Source organism: Drosophila pseudoobscura, chromosome X (genome assembly GCF_009870125.1).
Source record: "Drosophila pseudoobscura strain MV-25-SWS-2005 chromosome X, UCI_Dpse_MV25, whole genome shotgun sequence".
Lineage (NCBI taxonomy): Eukaryota > Metazoa > Arthropoda > Insecta > Diptera > Drosophilidae > Drosophila > Drosophila pseudoobscura.
Genome location: NC_046683.1, coordinates 40,676,135 through 40,692,446, shown reverse-complemented (window position 1 = coordinate 40,692,446; position 16,312 = coordinate 40,676,135). Strand labels below are relative to the sequence as shown.

The window sequence follows — 16,312 nt, the reverse complement described above, 5'->3', positions numbered from 1 at the left end:
TTAATTGTCTGACATTTCGCGTGCGGCTGTATGTGTGTGTGTCTGTCTGTGGAAGGAGTGGGTGCTTGTGTGTCTCTCGTTCTCTCTCTCTTTATGTGTCTGTCTGTCTGTGTGTGTGTGTATGAATATTCCCGTTATTGTCAGTCTGTAGCAAAGCGATTTGCATACAAATTTGGCACGAAGTGTAAATATTTAAGCAGATACAAAGTGTGAGTATTAAATTTTTGATACTAATTAATTATGCATGTGTAAATTTTGCATTGAAAATTATTATAGCGCCATATTTTGGCCATATTTCCCCTCACCGCCCCGAAAGTCCGCCCTCCGACATGTAGTAGCGGCGCGCTTTCGGCCAAATCAAATCATATGTTTGACAAACAAGAATCGTAACAAAAACCTGATTGCCACCGATGCAGTCACCAATGGCATTTGTTTAGCAGACACCCAGGATGAACACCGACACGGACACGGACACGGACACAGACAAGCAGCACGGACTCTCGACTTTATTGGCCGCATAGTTGGACTAATTATGTAATTGGATTAAGCACTAGTCGCCCCTTGGGGGAGAAGAGGAGTGCATGAGGCTTCTCATCCTCCTCATCACGTATGCACAGTAATTGGTGCGAGGACCAAATCAGACCACACCAAAGCCAGTGTGCTCTTAGACTTTTGACTCGCTTTGGGCCTTAAAATGTGACAGACAGAAGGAGCAGGAGAAGCAGGATGATGAGGTGCACGTGCAGGAGGAGCAGGAGTAGAAAGAAGTAAAGAAAGTGGAGGAGCGAGCCAAGGGCTCACGACACAACATAACAAAACACTTCCAAGGGCAATAATAACAAAACATTAGGTGCGAACAAAACGACCCAGCAAATAGACAAACATGCCAGGAGCTCGAACAAAGAAGGAGATACAATGTAACTAACGCCTCGAAATGGCGGGATTCAGTTTGATTGGGATTGGGATTGGTATTGGAGACGGAGACGGAGACGGAAATAGAGTTGGAGATGGAGCTGGATTTGTGGTTGTTGTTGTGGTTGTGGTTGTGGTTGGGGCCACAGCTCAAAGCAAACACAATGCGAAAAAAGGATATCAAACAAGAAATTCTATTAAAACTTTTTCACTTTTCGCCTTCAATGTCCTCGTCCCTGTCCCTGTTCTATCCGTAAGTGTTTGATTCAAAAGCCAAATATGCCAATAAATAATTTACTATATACACGTACAGAGGGGGTACATACACCATGCCAGACAGTGCCACAGCGCGTCTCTATCCCGCATACTTAAAGCGCATTAGCCTGCTCGGAGTCCGAGTCCGAGAGCCAAACAGAAGAAAGAAGCCTTTTGGGAAGGAGGCAAGGCAGCGGCTGCATTGGAGATGATAGCCACCGATGAGAGAACGCTTAGGCCAAGTGTGGGAGGATTGGATTCGGTAGAGCACACACAAGCAGCGGCCACTGGACGAGACCCTAACATACCCTCTACACAATATCACCGCATACATAGCGAAAGATAAAGCCTTAGTCTTGGTCTTAGGGGCTAGTCGGTTGGATCTGCCCCAAGCTACCCTGCAGGAAGTAGCCAACGGACTTCGCCAGCGGCCGAGACAGCCCCAGCAAAGGGCGAATCTGTCTGCGAAAGTGTAATCTATGGCCCAGACCACTGCAGGCTATTTGTATTAATTTGTTGTTGGCGACTTTGTTGTCAGCGGCGCCTTTGCTGCTATTGAATATGAAGCGTCCACGGAGCTGCAGCCTCGAAAAATGCCCAAGAATTTGTCTCTGCTGCTGCCTTTGCAGGACTCCAAGTAAAGGATGCCGAGAAAGTTCCTAAAAAGAGCCAGTTGGGAAGCAGCTGGCTCCTGGGTCTCCTTTTCTGAGTACTGCTTCTTACTCCGCCCCTACCGGCACCTTTATTGCTGCTCCTCCAGCGTCGAGTATCGATGAAGTTCGGCTGGAGTCGAAGCCAAAGCTTATGCCGCGCTTAATCGTTTTGAATTAACAAACAAATCGGGACTTTTTGTCCTTTGAGGTATCCAAGAAAAACCTACCATAATTTTAGTTCCGCCGACAAAGCTCCAACCACCAAAAATGTGGTCCATGCCCCCATTAAAATTGAGGACAAAATTACTCGAACGAGCTTGACAAGGGAAAAAAATGTTTCCGCCCGGGATCGAACCGGGGGCCTTCTGCGTGTTAGGCAGATGTGATAACCGCTACACCACGGAAACGCCTTGATCTCCGCCGTCGTGGCGTACTGCTAGAGAGAAGTCAGAGGGATTCCCTACTCCCTGTAGCCAGAGGGGAAGGCGAATACTGATCTGTCGCCATCTACATGCATAGCATCGGTGGTTCAGTGGTAGAATGCTCGCCTGCCACGCGGGCGGCCCGGGTTCGATTCCCGGCCGATGCAGATATACGCTTTTTTTTTCGTTATAGTTGGTATTATTTTTGTTTCTTCTTTTTGTTTTTACAATTTATTTAAATATCAATATAGTCCTAATACTATATTATAGAAATAACCTTTACGAATAACGTTTCAGCTATGCAATTTTCGCATATTTATTGGTGTTCATGAACATGAACAGGAACCGACAGTAGCTGTCTCTAGGAGGAATGAGCGTGGGCACAAGTGCCGCAAATCGCACCTTTTCTTAGCGATGGTCTTAATTTTAATTAAGTTATATTTTCCTATGCGTAGTGCATAAGTTTGGAAAAAAAAGAGTTCTTATTAAACACTCACCTCATCAATATTTGGATTCATCATTGATCTGGAGAATGGAAGTCGCGTCAAGAAATGTCTTCGAATGAGATAATATTTTATACTTTTTTGGGTAAAGATAGATGTACGACGGTGGTCTGATAAGTACTTAGCCTCACCGCCCGATGGTGCCAGTATCGCAAAAGAGATTTACTATCGTGCAGTTCTTTTAGACGGCTGCTGTCAAAATTTTAGACGATTTGGACTCGTAGTTGTTTTTTGACCACGTGTGGAAGCGGACTTGTCCGCTGATGTTATAAAACTGAAAAAAAAAAATCTCCGAAGAAGGCGAAGACTTATCAGCCGATAAGGTGATGGGCACCGTTTTATGGGATGTGATTTGCATTGACTACCTGCAGAAGGGCAAAGCTATCACGGGACTCTACTATATCGAACGATTGGACGCCGAGTTACAGAAAAAATGGTCCCATTTGTAGAAGAAAAAAGTTTTCTTTCACCATGACAACGCCCGGGCTCACACCTCCGACGCGTCGCGACGTCGCCACGGCCAAATTGCCCCATCCACCGTATTCTCCAGATTTGGCCCATATTTTCGAGGACCTAGATCTCAGAGACTATAGAACCTACAGCAAACCAATGTTGTATCCGCTCTCCTGTGATGCGTGCGTATCCTCCAAAATGCTACAGAAAACGGAACAGTTTTGCGTTTTGCGATAACAGGAGCACCAATTTTTCCGTTTTCAAAAGTAAATCGGAAAGTGTTTGCAAAGTGAAAGTGTGAAAGCCGATTTGGTTGTCTAGAGGATATGACCACATAATGACCTATTTGATAAGAAAGGTAAAATATTTAATCTGTTTCCACTTCGGATTTATATACCGCTACATATGCCACTCTCTGTCCAACACCAGAAGTTACACCTCGCTCCCCTCCGCCAAAGAGCGCTCACTCCACGAGAAAGAGCGTGTGAGTGAGTATGAATAAGAGCGTGGAAGAGGCTTGCGTAGTTACTGCAAATCGAACTGATAAGGCACAAGTGTCTCGGCATCAAGATCCCGATACACAGTTTCCCTCTACGTAAAAATCATTTGGATCCAGTAGTTTTTTAGCTGTTTTGAATCCAATATACATAGGTAGGCCCCAGGACCTATCATGAACATTGCAGAAACATCTCGTAGTTCATATAACACGAACATTACGACTAGCCGGTAGAATTTCTTATAATTTTTCGATTTTGCAAACAATTGCAGTCCAAATGCTGACATTGAAAGCTAAAGATTCGAATGGACAGTACGTTTTCTTCCTGCTGTAGTCGTGTCAGATCCGAGTACCATTCAGTTCATCAGTGGGCTTTTTTAAGTGGACGGACGGACGGACGGACGGACGGATGGACAGGCCATCATCCTATCTCCGCCTTTCGAGCGCGGCGGCTGTTAAAGGAAGCACATCGGATAGCCGCCAAGAAAGAATGGAAAACGGAAGGAAAACTTGCAAAGCTTTTCATCCAATTAGAAAGTGTAGTTTCATTGTTAATTGCTCCATCAGAGAATCTGTGGACGGATCTGAGGATGGGAACACTCTCCATCGTAAGAACTTAACTTTTCCCTTCCCCTTCCCCTTCCTTCCTTTCTCCCTTCTCTCTCGTCCCGCATGCCCAATGAGTTGTAATTAACTTTATCCGAAAATCTTTGCCGCCGCAACGGTCGAGTGCTGTTCGGGGCAGGGGAAGTAGACCACGGCAGAGACTTGGGGCAGGGGACGCTGGCTGATGGCTCGTTAGGCCGGATCCGAGTCTCGTCTCGTCTTGTCTGTTCGCACTGTCCAAGTGTTGGCGTTTTTATTGAGTTAAGAAGCTGAAGTTATGTAAAGATGCCCTAATTTATGACCGCTGGTTCGTGTGGATGCTCGTCTCCGAATTGGTTCGTGGGATAAGCCACGATATGGACCACATTCCATTGCTACTGCCGTATGAACGCCTCAGAGCAGAGCGACAGTGGGTGGTCGGTCGGTCACTTGATGTATGCGAGTTCCACGTGGCAGACACACTTGGAGCCCCTCAACACCTCCTTCTGCCGACCGTTCTCTGTGTTTGCTTTTGCTTGTTTTACTTTCAGAAATTTCGCCCATTCGCCCGTTCGCCCGTTCTCCTGAACAGCCTGAACAGTCTCTGCTGCGGATTGGCTTGGCTTGGCTTCGCTACTGGTTCTTGCTCCTTGGAGAACCGTTGTTGCTGTTGGTTTCTGTTGTTGGTGCTGCTTGTTCCGTTTCCTGATTATTTCTGTAATTGTTGTTTAAGTTGTTGCGGCTACATTGGCGCGCTTCCGCTGTGTGTGTGTGTGTGTGTGTGTGTGTGTGTGTGCCAGCGTCTTAGCTGCCGCTTTCGAGCGTGATTTAATTGAAATCAATTAGCGGTAATGAGTGGTCATTAAGCTGGCTTAGTGCTCATCGTTGTGCCCCTGTCCGCTTCCCCTTCTCTTCCCCTATCCTGCCCAATCCCTTTTCCAGCCAGCGCGTCAGTTCATTTCCTTTTGTGGCACTTGGCCAATGCTAATGCGGGACTCCACTTTGGATGAGAGTGGAATTGAAATGAGTTGAGAGTTCAGAATTCTCGTTACAAGTTTGTCCAAGCGGCCCCAAGGGACATATGCAGACCAATATTTAAACAGAATTTAATGCAAATTGAACGCAAACTTTACTAAATATATTTCAATTAGGGAGACCGGCAAGGAGCAATCACTAACAATAACAAATTAACTGCTCCACATGCAAACTAGGCCCCCAGAAGCCATTCCATGCGCATCCAAGGTCTCAATTTGCTCCCACGGATGGGCGGGCCTCCCCTTCGTGTTCCATGCCACAGAAACCGGCCACTACGTCCAGCAGTTCACATATTAAATGAAGGCATAACATTTGCCTTCCACAAACGCAACCAAAAGTATTTCTGCCACACTGCCTGCTGCTGCTGCTGCTGCTGCTGCTGCTGCTGCTCATTCTACTGCTGGAGAGAACATTGCGAAAATGGCGGATGAACAGTTGGTTGGTCGCACTTATAAGTGCATGGCAGCTGGGCGGCGGGGAAGGGGCAACAGCGTAGGGCAACTTTTTAACTGGGTTTTTAGCATTGCCTTCGTTTTGCCTGAGAGACCGAGCCGACCCGACCCCCGTTTGCATGGCGGTTGGCTCAGTGTTGCTCCACTTGGCAAAACGTTACATCCTTTGCTTTGTCGTTGTTCCTGCCGGCTCTTCTTCTGTGCTCTGCTTTCCTTTCCTTTTTTTTTTGGAAATTGTTTTGCTGTTTATTGCAAAATTACACAAAAACAATGCACGTTGATGAAGACGGCAGCAGACGCTGCGAGAGAAGCAAGAAGCAGCCTTCCGATGATGACGCTGGCGAGATGTCGAAGAGGCAAAGGCAAAGGCAAAACCAAAAGCAAAAGCAAAAGCTCCAAAACAAAAGAGAGATAACGGTGCAGGGGTCGGGCCGTGGGTCCGGGGGTCCGGGGGGGCCGGGCGTGTGTATGTGTGTCAGTGCAACTGCAGGCCAAAAGGAGCTGCAGAAGTATATGCGAGGGTGGGAGGAGCAGCAGAGGAGGGAACAGAAGTGCGGTATGAGGGCGTGGGAGGAGGCAGCACAAAATAAAAACTTTCCGAAATGGGAAAACTTTTTTCTTCAACGAGGACAACGCAGGACAACCAGCAGAAGCATCGGACCTGCAGGACCGTGGCTCGGACGGGGCAGCGGGACGAGGGGAATGCGAATGCCAGTAACGAGCCAAGTTGAAAAATCTTTATTGTGTATCAAACCATTTGTATTAATTAGAAGCGGCAGCGGCAGCAAAATAATTACAACAATGCAAAAGGAAACCAAGGCACACACAGAGAGAGAAACCGAAAAACGACGACAGCAACGACCAACAAATGGGGGCACGGACACTGGCACGGGCACGGGCACGACGGCAACAAAACAATTTCCTCGGACTACTGCTAGTACTACTGCACAAAATATATTTCACTGGCGGGAGAGCCGTGAAACCGAAGCCCCCAATGTGTGTGTGTGTGCGTGTGGTGCAGCAGATCGACCTTTGCAGGCCGATTGCGGGACCCAAACTGTCGCCAAGCGCAAAGTGGGAAAGGGGGATAGGAGGACAGGGACACCGGGCTAGCGGAAAAGCCAAGGCCAATTAGGCAGCGTTGGGACACACGAGACACGAAACGCGAAACACGAGCAGGTAGCCTTGCAAGCAATGAAGAAGAGCTGACAGATACCCAGCACCAACTCCAAGTCCGAGGTACGTACCAGTGGCTCATAAAAGTCCCACTGGGTACCCCAATATTGAATCGCAACCAACCGTGTGGAGGGGGGCGGGGGATATGGGACTATTCTGCAAAGCAGAGCAGCAGCGATAATAAACTTATTTATTGCATAGTTTATGCACTGAAGATATCACTCATACGACATGGGTGTCGCACATTTAACATGCACCCTGGTGTAAAATGCGATACGGCTACAAGTTGCGAAAAGAGCGAGAGGACTCTCATCCTGGAGAGGGCAGACGGCAGACAGCACACTCGTGCAAGACTCGTGCAAGTTAATGCGACACACACTTATAGTCGTCGCACAAACCCTCTTGTATCTTTTGCATGGGGCTGGTGGGTTGGGGAGGTTGTGTATCGAATAGACGCACGATATAACTACAGAAATATAAGTAGGTACAAGCATAATGCGATCGTAAAAAGGCTTTTCATTGCGAGCATAAAGTATTAAGCTACTTTGCAGCATCTTTGCATGCATTACCGAGGATAATACACAGACAAACGTCACAGGACCCGTACGAGTGCCACAAGCAGTCCCCTCCACGCCCACGCCCACGACCACTCGCACTCACACTCACACTCACACTCCTGCCACTACCATCTCTTCTCACATATACACCAGCACGTATCCTTCGTCCAGATTAGTAGACACACAAGTGGAGCCCACATGCAGTCGGGGACGAACTCTCCCGTCACTGTATAGTATAGGCCCAGGCCCAGGCCCAGGCCCCTCTCTACCCTGGCTGCCATCATGGAACATATTTCTGAAGTTTACGAGCAGAGTCTCCACCAAAAAAGACCGAGTGTTTGTGCCCCAAAAACGGATTGAGCAAAAAGACAATGCGCGAAATTGAATCCCCTGTCATCGTCTCTACATCCATATGTATGTACATATATGTATCTATCTCGTATGTAAGTTGCCGAAGAAAATGAAATTGCCATTAACTGAGTCAGTCTAGGGCTGGGGCGGGCTGAGTTCTAGTGGGGAAACTGGGGACTTAGTCTGGGATTGCGACTCAGACTATTGCAGTCGAGAAGGAGACCAAAGACAATCCGAAATTTATGAAATAAACTCAGTTTTTCTCCTTCAACGAGAGCTCTGAGAGCAGCTGCTTGAAGACTCCGATTCCCGCACGGAAGGATGAATTTACAAGCGTCTCGCAATGGCCCAAAAAGGATATTTATTGCCGTTGCACTAGGTCCAGGCTGTGGTCACGGATACAAACTTGGCAAGAGAACGACACATTCACGGTGTGTCATTTGTGGCATTCCCATATGGATCTGTGTATAAATACATTTTTGTCCCGCGCTTGTTTATTTGGCGACTTCACTCCGGTTTCCAGGACTCTCCCACACAGTCCCACGCCACTTACATACATATGTACATTGACGTGCGTGCAACACACACACTCACAAGGACACGCTGCTCAGTTGTACGGCTGGACCTGAGCCGGGGCCGGCGACATTTTCGTTTTGGCATTTCGCATGCAATTTGCAGTTCATTGATTCGGAAGTTTTCCCATTTAACTTAAGCCTCTTTAACAATCCTATTGACGCAAATTTCTACTTACCGCTACCCCAGACTCATGCCACTGGCACTGCCACAGTGCCACCGATACTGCTGTCCTAGAGCCGTCTGTCCTGCTGTCCTGCTGTCCTGCTGTCCTGCTGTCCTGCCCACCTGCAGGTCTCGTATCTCCACCGCTTCAGGTGCGCCGCCTTTGATTGCCGTCCACCTAAGAGTCCACTTAGACGGACCATCTGCTCAGTCGGTGAACCACTCGGGCATATGGCCATTTCCATCCCATCCCCATCCCCATTGCCATTCCCATATCCATTCTGCCTGCTCGATAATTATAATAATGTCAATAGACAGCGGAACAGTAGGGGGGGGGGGGGGAGTAGGGGGGAGGTCAGTGGGCAAACGGCGAATGGACAATGGCTAAAAGGACGGCCATCTAATTGTCGGCGCTGCTGGACATGCACGGATTCCAATTATCGTACTCTCTAAGCTTCTGCAGCTGTTGCAGACTGCGATGCGAATCCACGTTTTGTACTCAAAGTAAAAGCCGCTTGTGGCACTCTCGAGACATGCCCCAAATCGGATCGATTTCCACTTGCCTCGAAATCGCTCTCAGAATAGCAGATGAAAGTGAAAATGCATTTTCAGCTGACCACCGATCTACTGGCTATCTCCAAAGGGCACTTTTGAGACTCCCGAGCACTTAAATGATCATCAAGGAGAGAGCCATGGGAGGGCTTCATCAGCATCAGCATCAGCATCAGCCTGAGGCAGCAGCATCAGCATCAATAAGCCTGGCCGGCCATGTGCAACAAGAGCCAGCAAGGACGACTCTGAAATATTCCTTCCGAAACCAGAAGCCAAAGGATATTCCCGGTCCCCACACCCGAGCCCCTAGGCCAAAGTGCCGCTTCCAAGGACAGGTGCAATGTGCAATCTTTTGGTATTTTGTTGGCTTTGCACATTTGGCATAATGCCAAAACACAATAAAGAAAAGGGCAGCACCGTGGAAGGGCAGTGCATGAGGAAGGGGAAGGGAATGTCTAAAGCAAAACAACTGCGGCAGACGGCGAAAACAAAAAGACAATGCAAACTCAACACCTAAGGATGGCAAACACTTAAAGACGCGGCGGGGCCGGCGGCAGGCGCCCCATCGACTCCGCCGACTCCATCATCGGGGAGAGAGGGAGCGGGCGAACCATGACGAGGGACCTCTCCCATCTCCTTGGAGTCGTCAGACCTGGCATCAGCCTCAGCCTCAGCTACAGCTACAGCATCGGGGCTGAGGAGCAGCCAGGACGTGCATTCATTCAAATCGACTTCCAGCTCTCGACTCCCGACTCTCAGTTCTTAGTCCTTGGTGCTCCTTCTTTCCTCCACTGTTGTCTTTACAAAGGGAATTCATTTTAATGTGAAGGGCGGGTCGTGTCGGGTCGGGTCGGGCCGGACTTGGCTATGGGTCTGACTGAGTCAGGAAGCGTTTGCTGGCAGAGGGTCCTGGACGAAGCCGGAGACGGAGTCAAAGCTAGAGCGAGTCGATTACGTCTGCGTGTGGCGCGCCAAGACGCGGCTGTGCCTGTGTCTGTGCCTGTGTCTGTGCCTGTGCTGTGTGCTCCACGGATACGGATTTAAACGGCCAAAGTGCAATCCACAAACACAACCAACAAACACACACACACACACACACACGCACAGTCACATAGAACGAGAGACAGGAGACGGTGCAACGCCGGCATTCAAGCGCACAGCGAGCGCCAAACTCAACTCCAACTCCCAGTCAAGCCCGACCCAGCCAGAGTCTATAATTTCTGTTGTGGTTCCTGTCTATTGTCTTACCATTCCTTTCTCCCCTTCCGCCACAGTAGCCCTATCTACTAGCGGTATCCTTCGCCAAGGGCAGCCCCTGCCCCTGCCCCTGCCCCTGTCCCTGGCCCAACACCAGCCCCGCCCATGTGCTGCCCTCTGCTAGGGAAATGAGCCATTCGCGTGAATTACTTAAAGAGGATCCCCATCCCTGCCACCGCTGCTGGAGCTCATTTGACTTTTAGGCATTCCCACGATTCAGTTCTTTAAGCTCTGGCCCGCACTCTTCTCTGTGTAGTTTGTGTCAGGTAATGTTGGTCCACTCCCACTGCAGAGGCATGGCATCGGTGCAGCTAAGCTGGGCTTCAGGGCCTTGCGGTCGCGATGCGACTGATCTGAAATGTTGCCGTGGCGGCAATTCAGTATCTTAGTTAGAGTTTACCTTGGCGTGTCGTAGTCTATTCTAAGCCTGGGCTAAGTCCATCTGCGGGTTACTGCAGGAGTGGATTCAGCATCACTGAGAGGCTTGCATGCCCTCTCCGCACACAAGGAGAGCTCTTGCAACTGCAACTGCAACTGCATCTAAGATCTGCATCGCTACATGGATTTCCCCTTTCTCATGGGTCTCCTGTATATTGTGCGTCCTCGATGGCGCTCTTCCGTACTTTCATCTTATCACTTGTCTTTGGAAGATAATCAACGGATCCAGCAGAAGATGATTCTATCGCCGACTGGAATGTAGAATGTGGACTGTGGACCCCTTTCGACTCGATCATTTTCTATACCCATAGGGGATATATTTGCCGCTCGTTGATAAGACCGATATCTCCTGTTAGCTCTCTTTCAGTTGAACATGAAAACACCTCATGAGAAGTGTGGACTCAGGCTTCCTCGAAACAGGACACCACCCTCCACCAAATGCTCAGATTGCAGTCTGTCAAAACAATTGAAAAATACAAATAAAAACAATTCACTTGGACAAATAGAATCTAAAATCGAAACGGTCGAGTGAAAGTTCTGTAGTTCGATTCGAGTGAAAGCTTTCGCTTGAGTGCAGGGCGTCAGAGCGCCTGCGCCTGCCAGGTTGAGTGGGTCTCAAAATTGTGGGTGGCGCCAATTTCTCCTTGGTAGTTTTTATTGTAGCACCGTGAGTAGATTTTGAGTGGATTTTGTGGATTCTATGATTATTTCTATTAATTTTTTTGGACTCTTGGTAGTGGGTTTTAACGATGCTTTAGCTGGGTGCCTGATGGAGTTGGCTGTGGGTGGCTTGTTTGATTCCTGCTTTGGGGTGCTGAGCGGATGTTTAGTTTAAATTATATTTTAAATTAAAATTATTCTAAATTTGGCGCCAAGCATGTCAGAATAATACACTAGCGCGTCGAATGTAAAATTGAACAGTGTCACCAGCCGACAGACAAGGTTGCTTGCTACATGCAGTTCCGTCATCTAGTGTTACCATACACGGTATAAAAAGCACTTTTCTGTGTATTTTGACGTCGAAATTGATTTGAAGGTATACTTACGATATTACGATTCTTTGCGATATATATCATTAATTTTATCAATCAATAATCATTATGAACTTCCGACAGCAAGTTTTTTTAAATTTTGCTCCCTCAAATCGTGCTTCCTGGCATAAAACCAAAGCTTTCCTAAATTTATTCCAGTGGATGCATTCAAATTCCACTTTGGCGCGCAGGTCTAGCGACTGTCCAGTCGATAGTATCGAAACCGGTTGTCTGCTGCCTCGTTCTGGGATATTCTCTCTCCGTGGAGAGATTTTTCATCGCAAGAATATACCTTTCATCGAAAAAATGTCCCTACATTCCTACATTCATGACGTTACCTTATTTGTTTAAACCAATAATAAGAGATTTTAAAACCATCATATTTTGTAGAAAATTGAGTCATCAATCGGATACAATTATATTGTCAAGTAATATTAAACCGAGTATTATCATCGGACTCGGATTTCCGATCTCGCAGAGAGAACGATTAACCCATTGTCGACCAGGAGGAAGATAAATATACTCCCCGAAGGTGATAAAACTTGAAGAAAGATAGCAATTTTTTTCTAAGTAAAGAGAATCTGCAACAAGGATTCACAAACAGTATTATTTTCCATGGTTTATCTCAAGTTGTTCACCTGTTCATACAGTGAGGAAATAAGTTGGTATTTTCCATCGGTATATGTACGGTAGTTTTTGGTATTTTTCTAAGGGCCTTACGGTATATTTTGACCGCGGTCACACTTACTACCACAAAATAAACAGACTCGGAATCACAAAAAATACAACAAAAGCGCAACATTTAGCTGCATTGCGTACAGAAAACTAACGAACGCGGCAAAGTTCCCAAATCAAAATGTTGTGCATAAGGTGGCAGAGCGCCTAAACCAGAGCAGCCCCTACGGGAGAGTGCATTTTCCACTGAGACGCAATTATGCAAGTTGCAGCAGCCGTAACAACAGCGCCAGCAGATCTAACTGTACTCGCGTTGGTGGTAGTGGTGGTGGTGGTGGTGGAGGTGGTGTTGTTGCTGGTGGCGGAGGTGCAACAGTTGCTGGACAATTCGCACGGCGCCCCATCGGCAAACAAGAGCTAGGAAAGGAGCGCAAACGAAGGAAGGAACAACAATCGGAACGCAATTGAACGGTTGGGCAAGCAAGCAGCAAGAAGAGTCCGCTGGATGCCATCGTCTACAGATTTCACCATATGTCTTCTTTCTTCAACTTTCAGATATGACTCAAAGACATTCCGAACCATTTTACATATCGCCCAGGCTATTCGACAACAGACGCCTCAAACGACGCCGCTGCAAATGGATGGAGCGCCTGCGTGAGCACCAACAGACTTGCAAGGCCGAGATGCGCGCCCAGCAGGCGTTCGCCTCTAAGACTGAACGTGGCAGACGGCGTTGCCCAGCAACGCTGCAAAGGCATCATCTTCTGGCCGCTGCCACACTGCCTGCAGATGTCACTATCGATTTGCTGTCAGACGACGACGACGACACCAACGACGTTAACGCGATTGTGGAGCCGAGGCCAAAGCCAGTACCGGCAGGTGCGTCATCAACGTGCAACAGCCTGTTCATGCATCAGCCGAACTTGCTGCTTATGCCGGCAACCACACTCAGCATCCACCAACACGACGGAGGCGGCGGCGGCAGCAGGGGATACACACAGCGAAGGGTCCCAAAACACGGCATGTCCCAGGGCAACGCTGTGACAACTACATGTGTGTTGGGGCGGGAGACATCCACATCCACACACTCACAATCTCTGACTGAGAGCATACTGATAACCAGTGATGACGAGAACAATGACAATGCCATCGCCAAGTATGTGCGCAGGCAGCACTCGATGCGCTCGCCCCCACCGCTGGCACCGCTAACACTCTCGGAGACCGTCGAAGAGGTTACTGTGTCTCTGGTGCCGCGAAATACCACCACTGCCAACTGCCAGGCACGCCTGCGACACTCCCACCCGCCTCACTCCGGTAACTACAAAGCCTGCAACATACCGTCAGCACCGCCACACACAGCATCCACCAATGGCATGGGCAGAGCCGCCAGCAGCAACAGCGGTCACGGCAACGGCAACGATGGATATCTGGAGGTAGATGTCGGGAGCGGCATAACGGCCACACTGCCGGACGAAACCACCGTGCACACGGTCATTGCGAATCGCATCTACGAGCTCTCCTTGAGCAAGCTGCGTGAGGGTCTCGCGTCCAGCGGAGTACCTGAGTACACGCACGATTTGCTGCCCGAGCAGCTGCAGAAGCTGTCGCCAGCCCTGCGTGCCAAAGTGGCGCCTCTGGTGGCGCCATCGCCCCCCACGCCCATATCCCTCAAGCTGTCCAGCGACCTCAGCATATCACTGATCTCAGACGACGACGATTGCGAGAGCAGCAGCATCAACAACACAGCCGGAGGGCTCGGATCCGATCTGGTCTACCCAGTGGTGGCTGCGGAAGCACACGCCGCCGCCAAGCTGCTCAAGCAGCAGCAGCCCCAACTGTCGGTGGTGCAGCATCTGCAGTATGCAGGCGGTGGTTTTGCACCGCCCGTGGCCCTGGCACTGCCCGTGATGGCTCACACAGCGACCACATCCACGGTTCCATTACCGCGTCGCCGTAAACTGGGCTGAAGAACGGGCCAGACGGAGCCCCAAAAGCCAAGCCATAATATCATTCCCCAATAGCCGGACTCGCGTCACGATGTAGTCGCGGGCTCAGACTTTCCTAGCATTAGCTAGTAGTGCAAATATAAAAGTAGATTTAGTATTTCGCGCCCTCATGATTTTCCCAGTGTACCCCCGAACCACGAACCCCACCCGTCTCATGATTTTGTTTCTCTCTTTCTCCCTCTCTCTCACTCTCTCTATACCACTCTTTCTATCTCTGTCTTTCTCATAAATTTAAGTTTAAGCTTTAACGGAATGAGAGACGATAAAAAAACAAACGTACAAAGTAGAAGAAAGAAAAGGAAGATTAGAGCCCAGAGATTTTTGGAAAAAAAAACGTAAGGAATATTTGTAAAAATTTATAGGAGAGAAAATAGTAAATTTGCAGGCACACAGAAAAAAATGGAAAAGAGAACCCAATATTCATATATACAAAAAACCACACACACACAATTAGATTTAATGCTATGCAAGTATTTCGATTAAGCCAAGTGTAGTTTGTGTGCATCATACCATTAGCAGATGATCCACACACATGCACACACACAACACACCCGAATAAATATTGTAGGTGTCGAAGATTGAGAAACCTGTATTATATTTAACCGATCCCCGCCCCTAGATCGGAATAAACTATACTGTACATACATTTCTGTATATCCCTATCCTACTGCTGTATTCATCATGTAAAAGGGAAATATGTAAAAATAGAACTTCAAAAATATATATATCATGTAAGCTGCACCATGTACATATGTAGATCTGACTCAGTGCGCTCCATCACTCTTGCATTGTGGATAAGTCTTAAGAAGAATCTACACTCCGTTCCTTGGAGTACCAAAAAGTAAGAGCTCGCCGGGTCCTACTCCCCTGGGCCAGTTGGTATGGAAAGACTAACAATTTTATGATAAACCAAATTATGGAAAGTCTCGTGAATCAGTCAGCTCGAAGGAAGCTGCGACATCGTGGACATGTGATCATTGTCTTGCCAGATGAATCAGAATTAATAGCCCGTCTAGTACCCTTAGCCCAAAGGGTGTTCCTTCTCACTGTGTCTGATGCCGTATTTTTTGTACATCCTTGTCCTTGGCCCTACCTGTAGGGTTATCCGTGTCACTCTATCTTTCCTAGAGCAGGCTTAAGATCATCAATATCAAAGATTAGTCATTGGGTGTAAGCGAACTACGAAAGTAAAACTAAATTTGCTCGCTCGTGTGCTATCCACACGTGCTGATGGTACCAAAAGAGTACTTTCCCATCAAAAGTTATCCGATTACTAAGACTCCATCTCTTGCGCTCTCTTCGGCCTTGCGGAGTCATGATATGAATGAATAAATGACCTAAAAGGAATCCAGATGCAAATGTTAGAATGTCACTGGAGGCGGTTCGATCTTATGATTGCTTTCTAATCATGGCTTGACCTATATCGTAGTATTATTATTGTATGCTACAATCAGTGCATATTTCCACCGACACAAAAAGAGTTTTGTTTAGTTACAACGGATTATTATTTTGAGAAGAAATCGATAGCAAGCGATATCCGATAGAAAACAGTCGATGCATATGCGATAGCGATAAATATAAGATAAAGGAGCATGAGCATAACTGCCTCCCCCCACAGCAGGTAAATTCAAGTAAATTCTTCGTCAAAACGTCCTTCTGGTGCATCATAATGCAGTCCTTTGGCCAGTGTGCAAATGAAGTCAACAACTCGAAACGACTGGAAAGCCTCTGTCTCCTATCTATCCTCCCTAGCAGCACAACACTG

The 16,312-nt window shown here is 48.0% G+C and overlaps 1 protein-coding gene and 2 non-coding genes across 3 annotated transcripts; 2 read left to right on the top strand and 1 right to left on the bottom strand.

Moving 5' to 3' along the window:
• Positions 1-2,154: 2,154 nt before the first annotated feature.
• On the bottom strand, positions 2,155-2,227 carry TRNAV-AAC (transfer RNA valine (anticodon AAC)). The gene has a single exon. It is a non-coding gene; the product is annotated as a tRNA-Val (tRNA).
• A 111-nt stretch (positions 2,228-2,338) lies between these two features.
• Positions 2,339-2,409, top strand: TRNAG-GCC (transfer RNA glycine (anticodon GCC)). Its single transcript has one exon. It is a non-coding gene; the product is annotated as a tRNA-Gly (tRNA).
• A 10,162-nt stretch (positions 2,410-12,571) lies between these two features.
• a6 lies at positions 12,572-15,295 on the top strand. Its single transcript, XM_001355386.4, has 2 exons — positions 12,572-13,012; positions 13,097-15,295. Exon 2 carries the CDS (start codon positions 13,099-13,101, stop codon positions 14,506-14,508), a length of 1,410 nt encoding a protein of 469 aa, XP_001355422.3. The 5' UTR covers positions 12,572-13,012; positions 13,097-13,098; the 3' UTR covers positions 14,509-15,295.
• Positions 15,296-16,312: the final 1,017 nt, after the last annotated feature.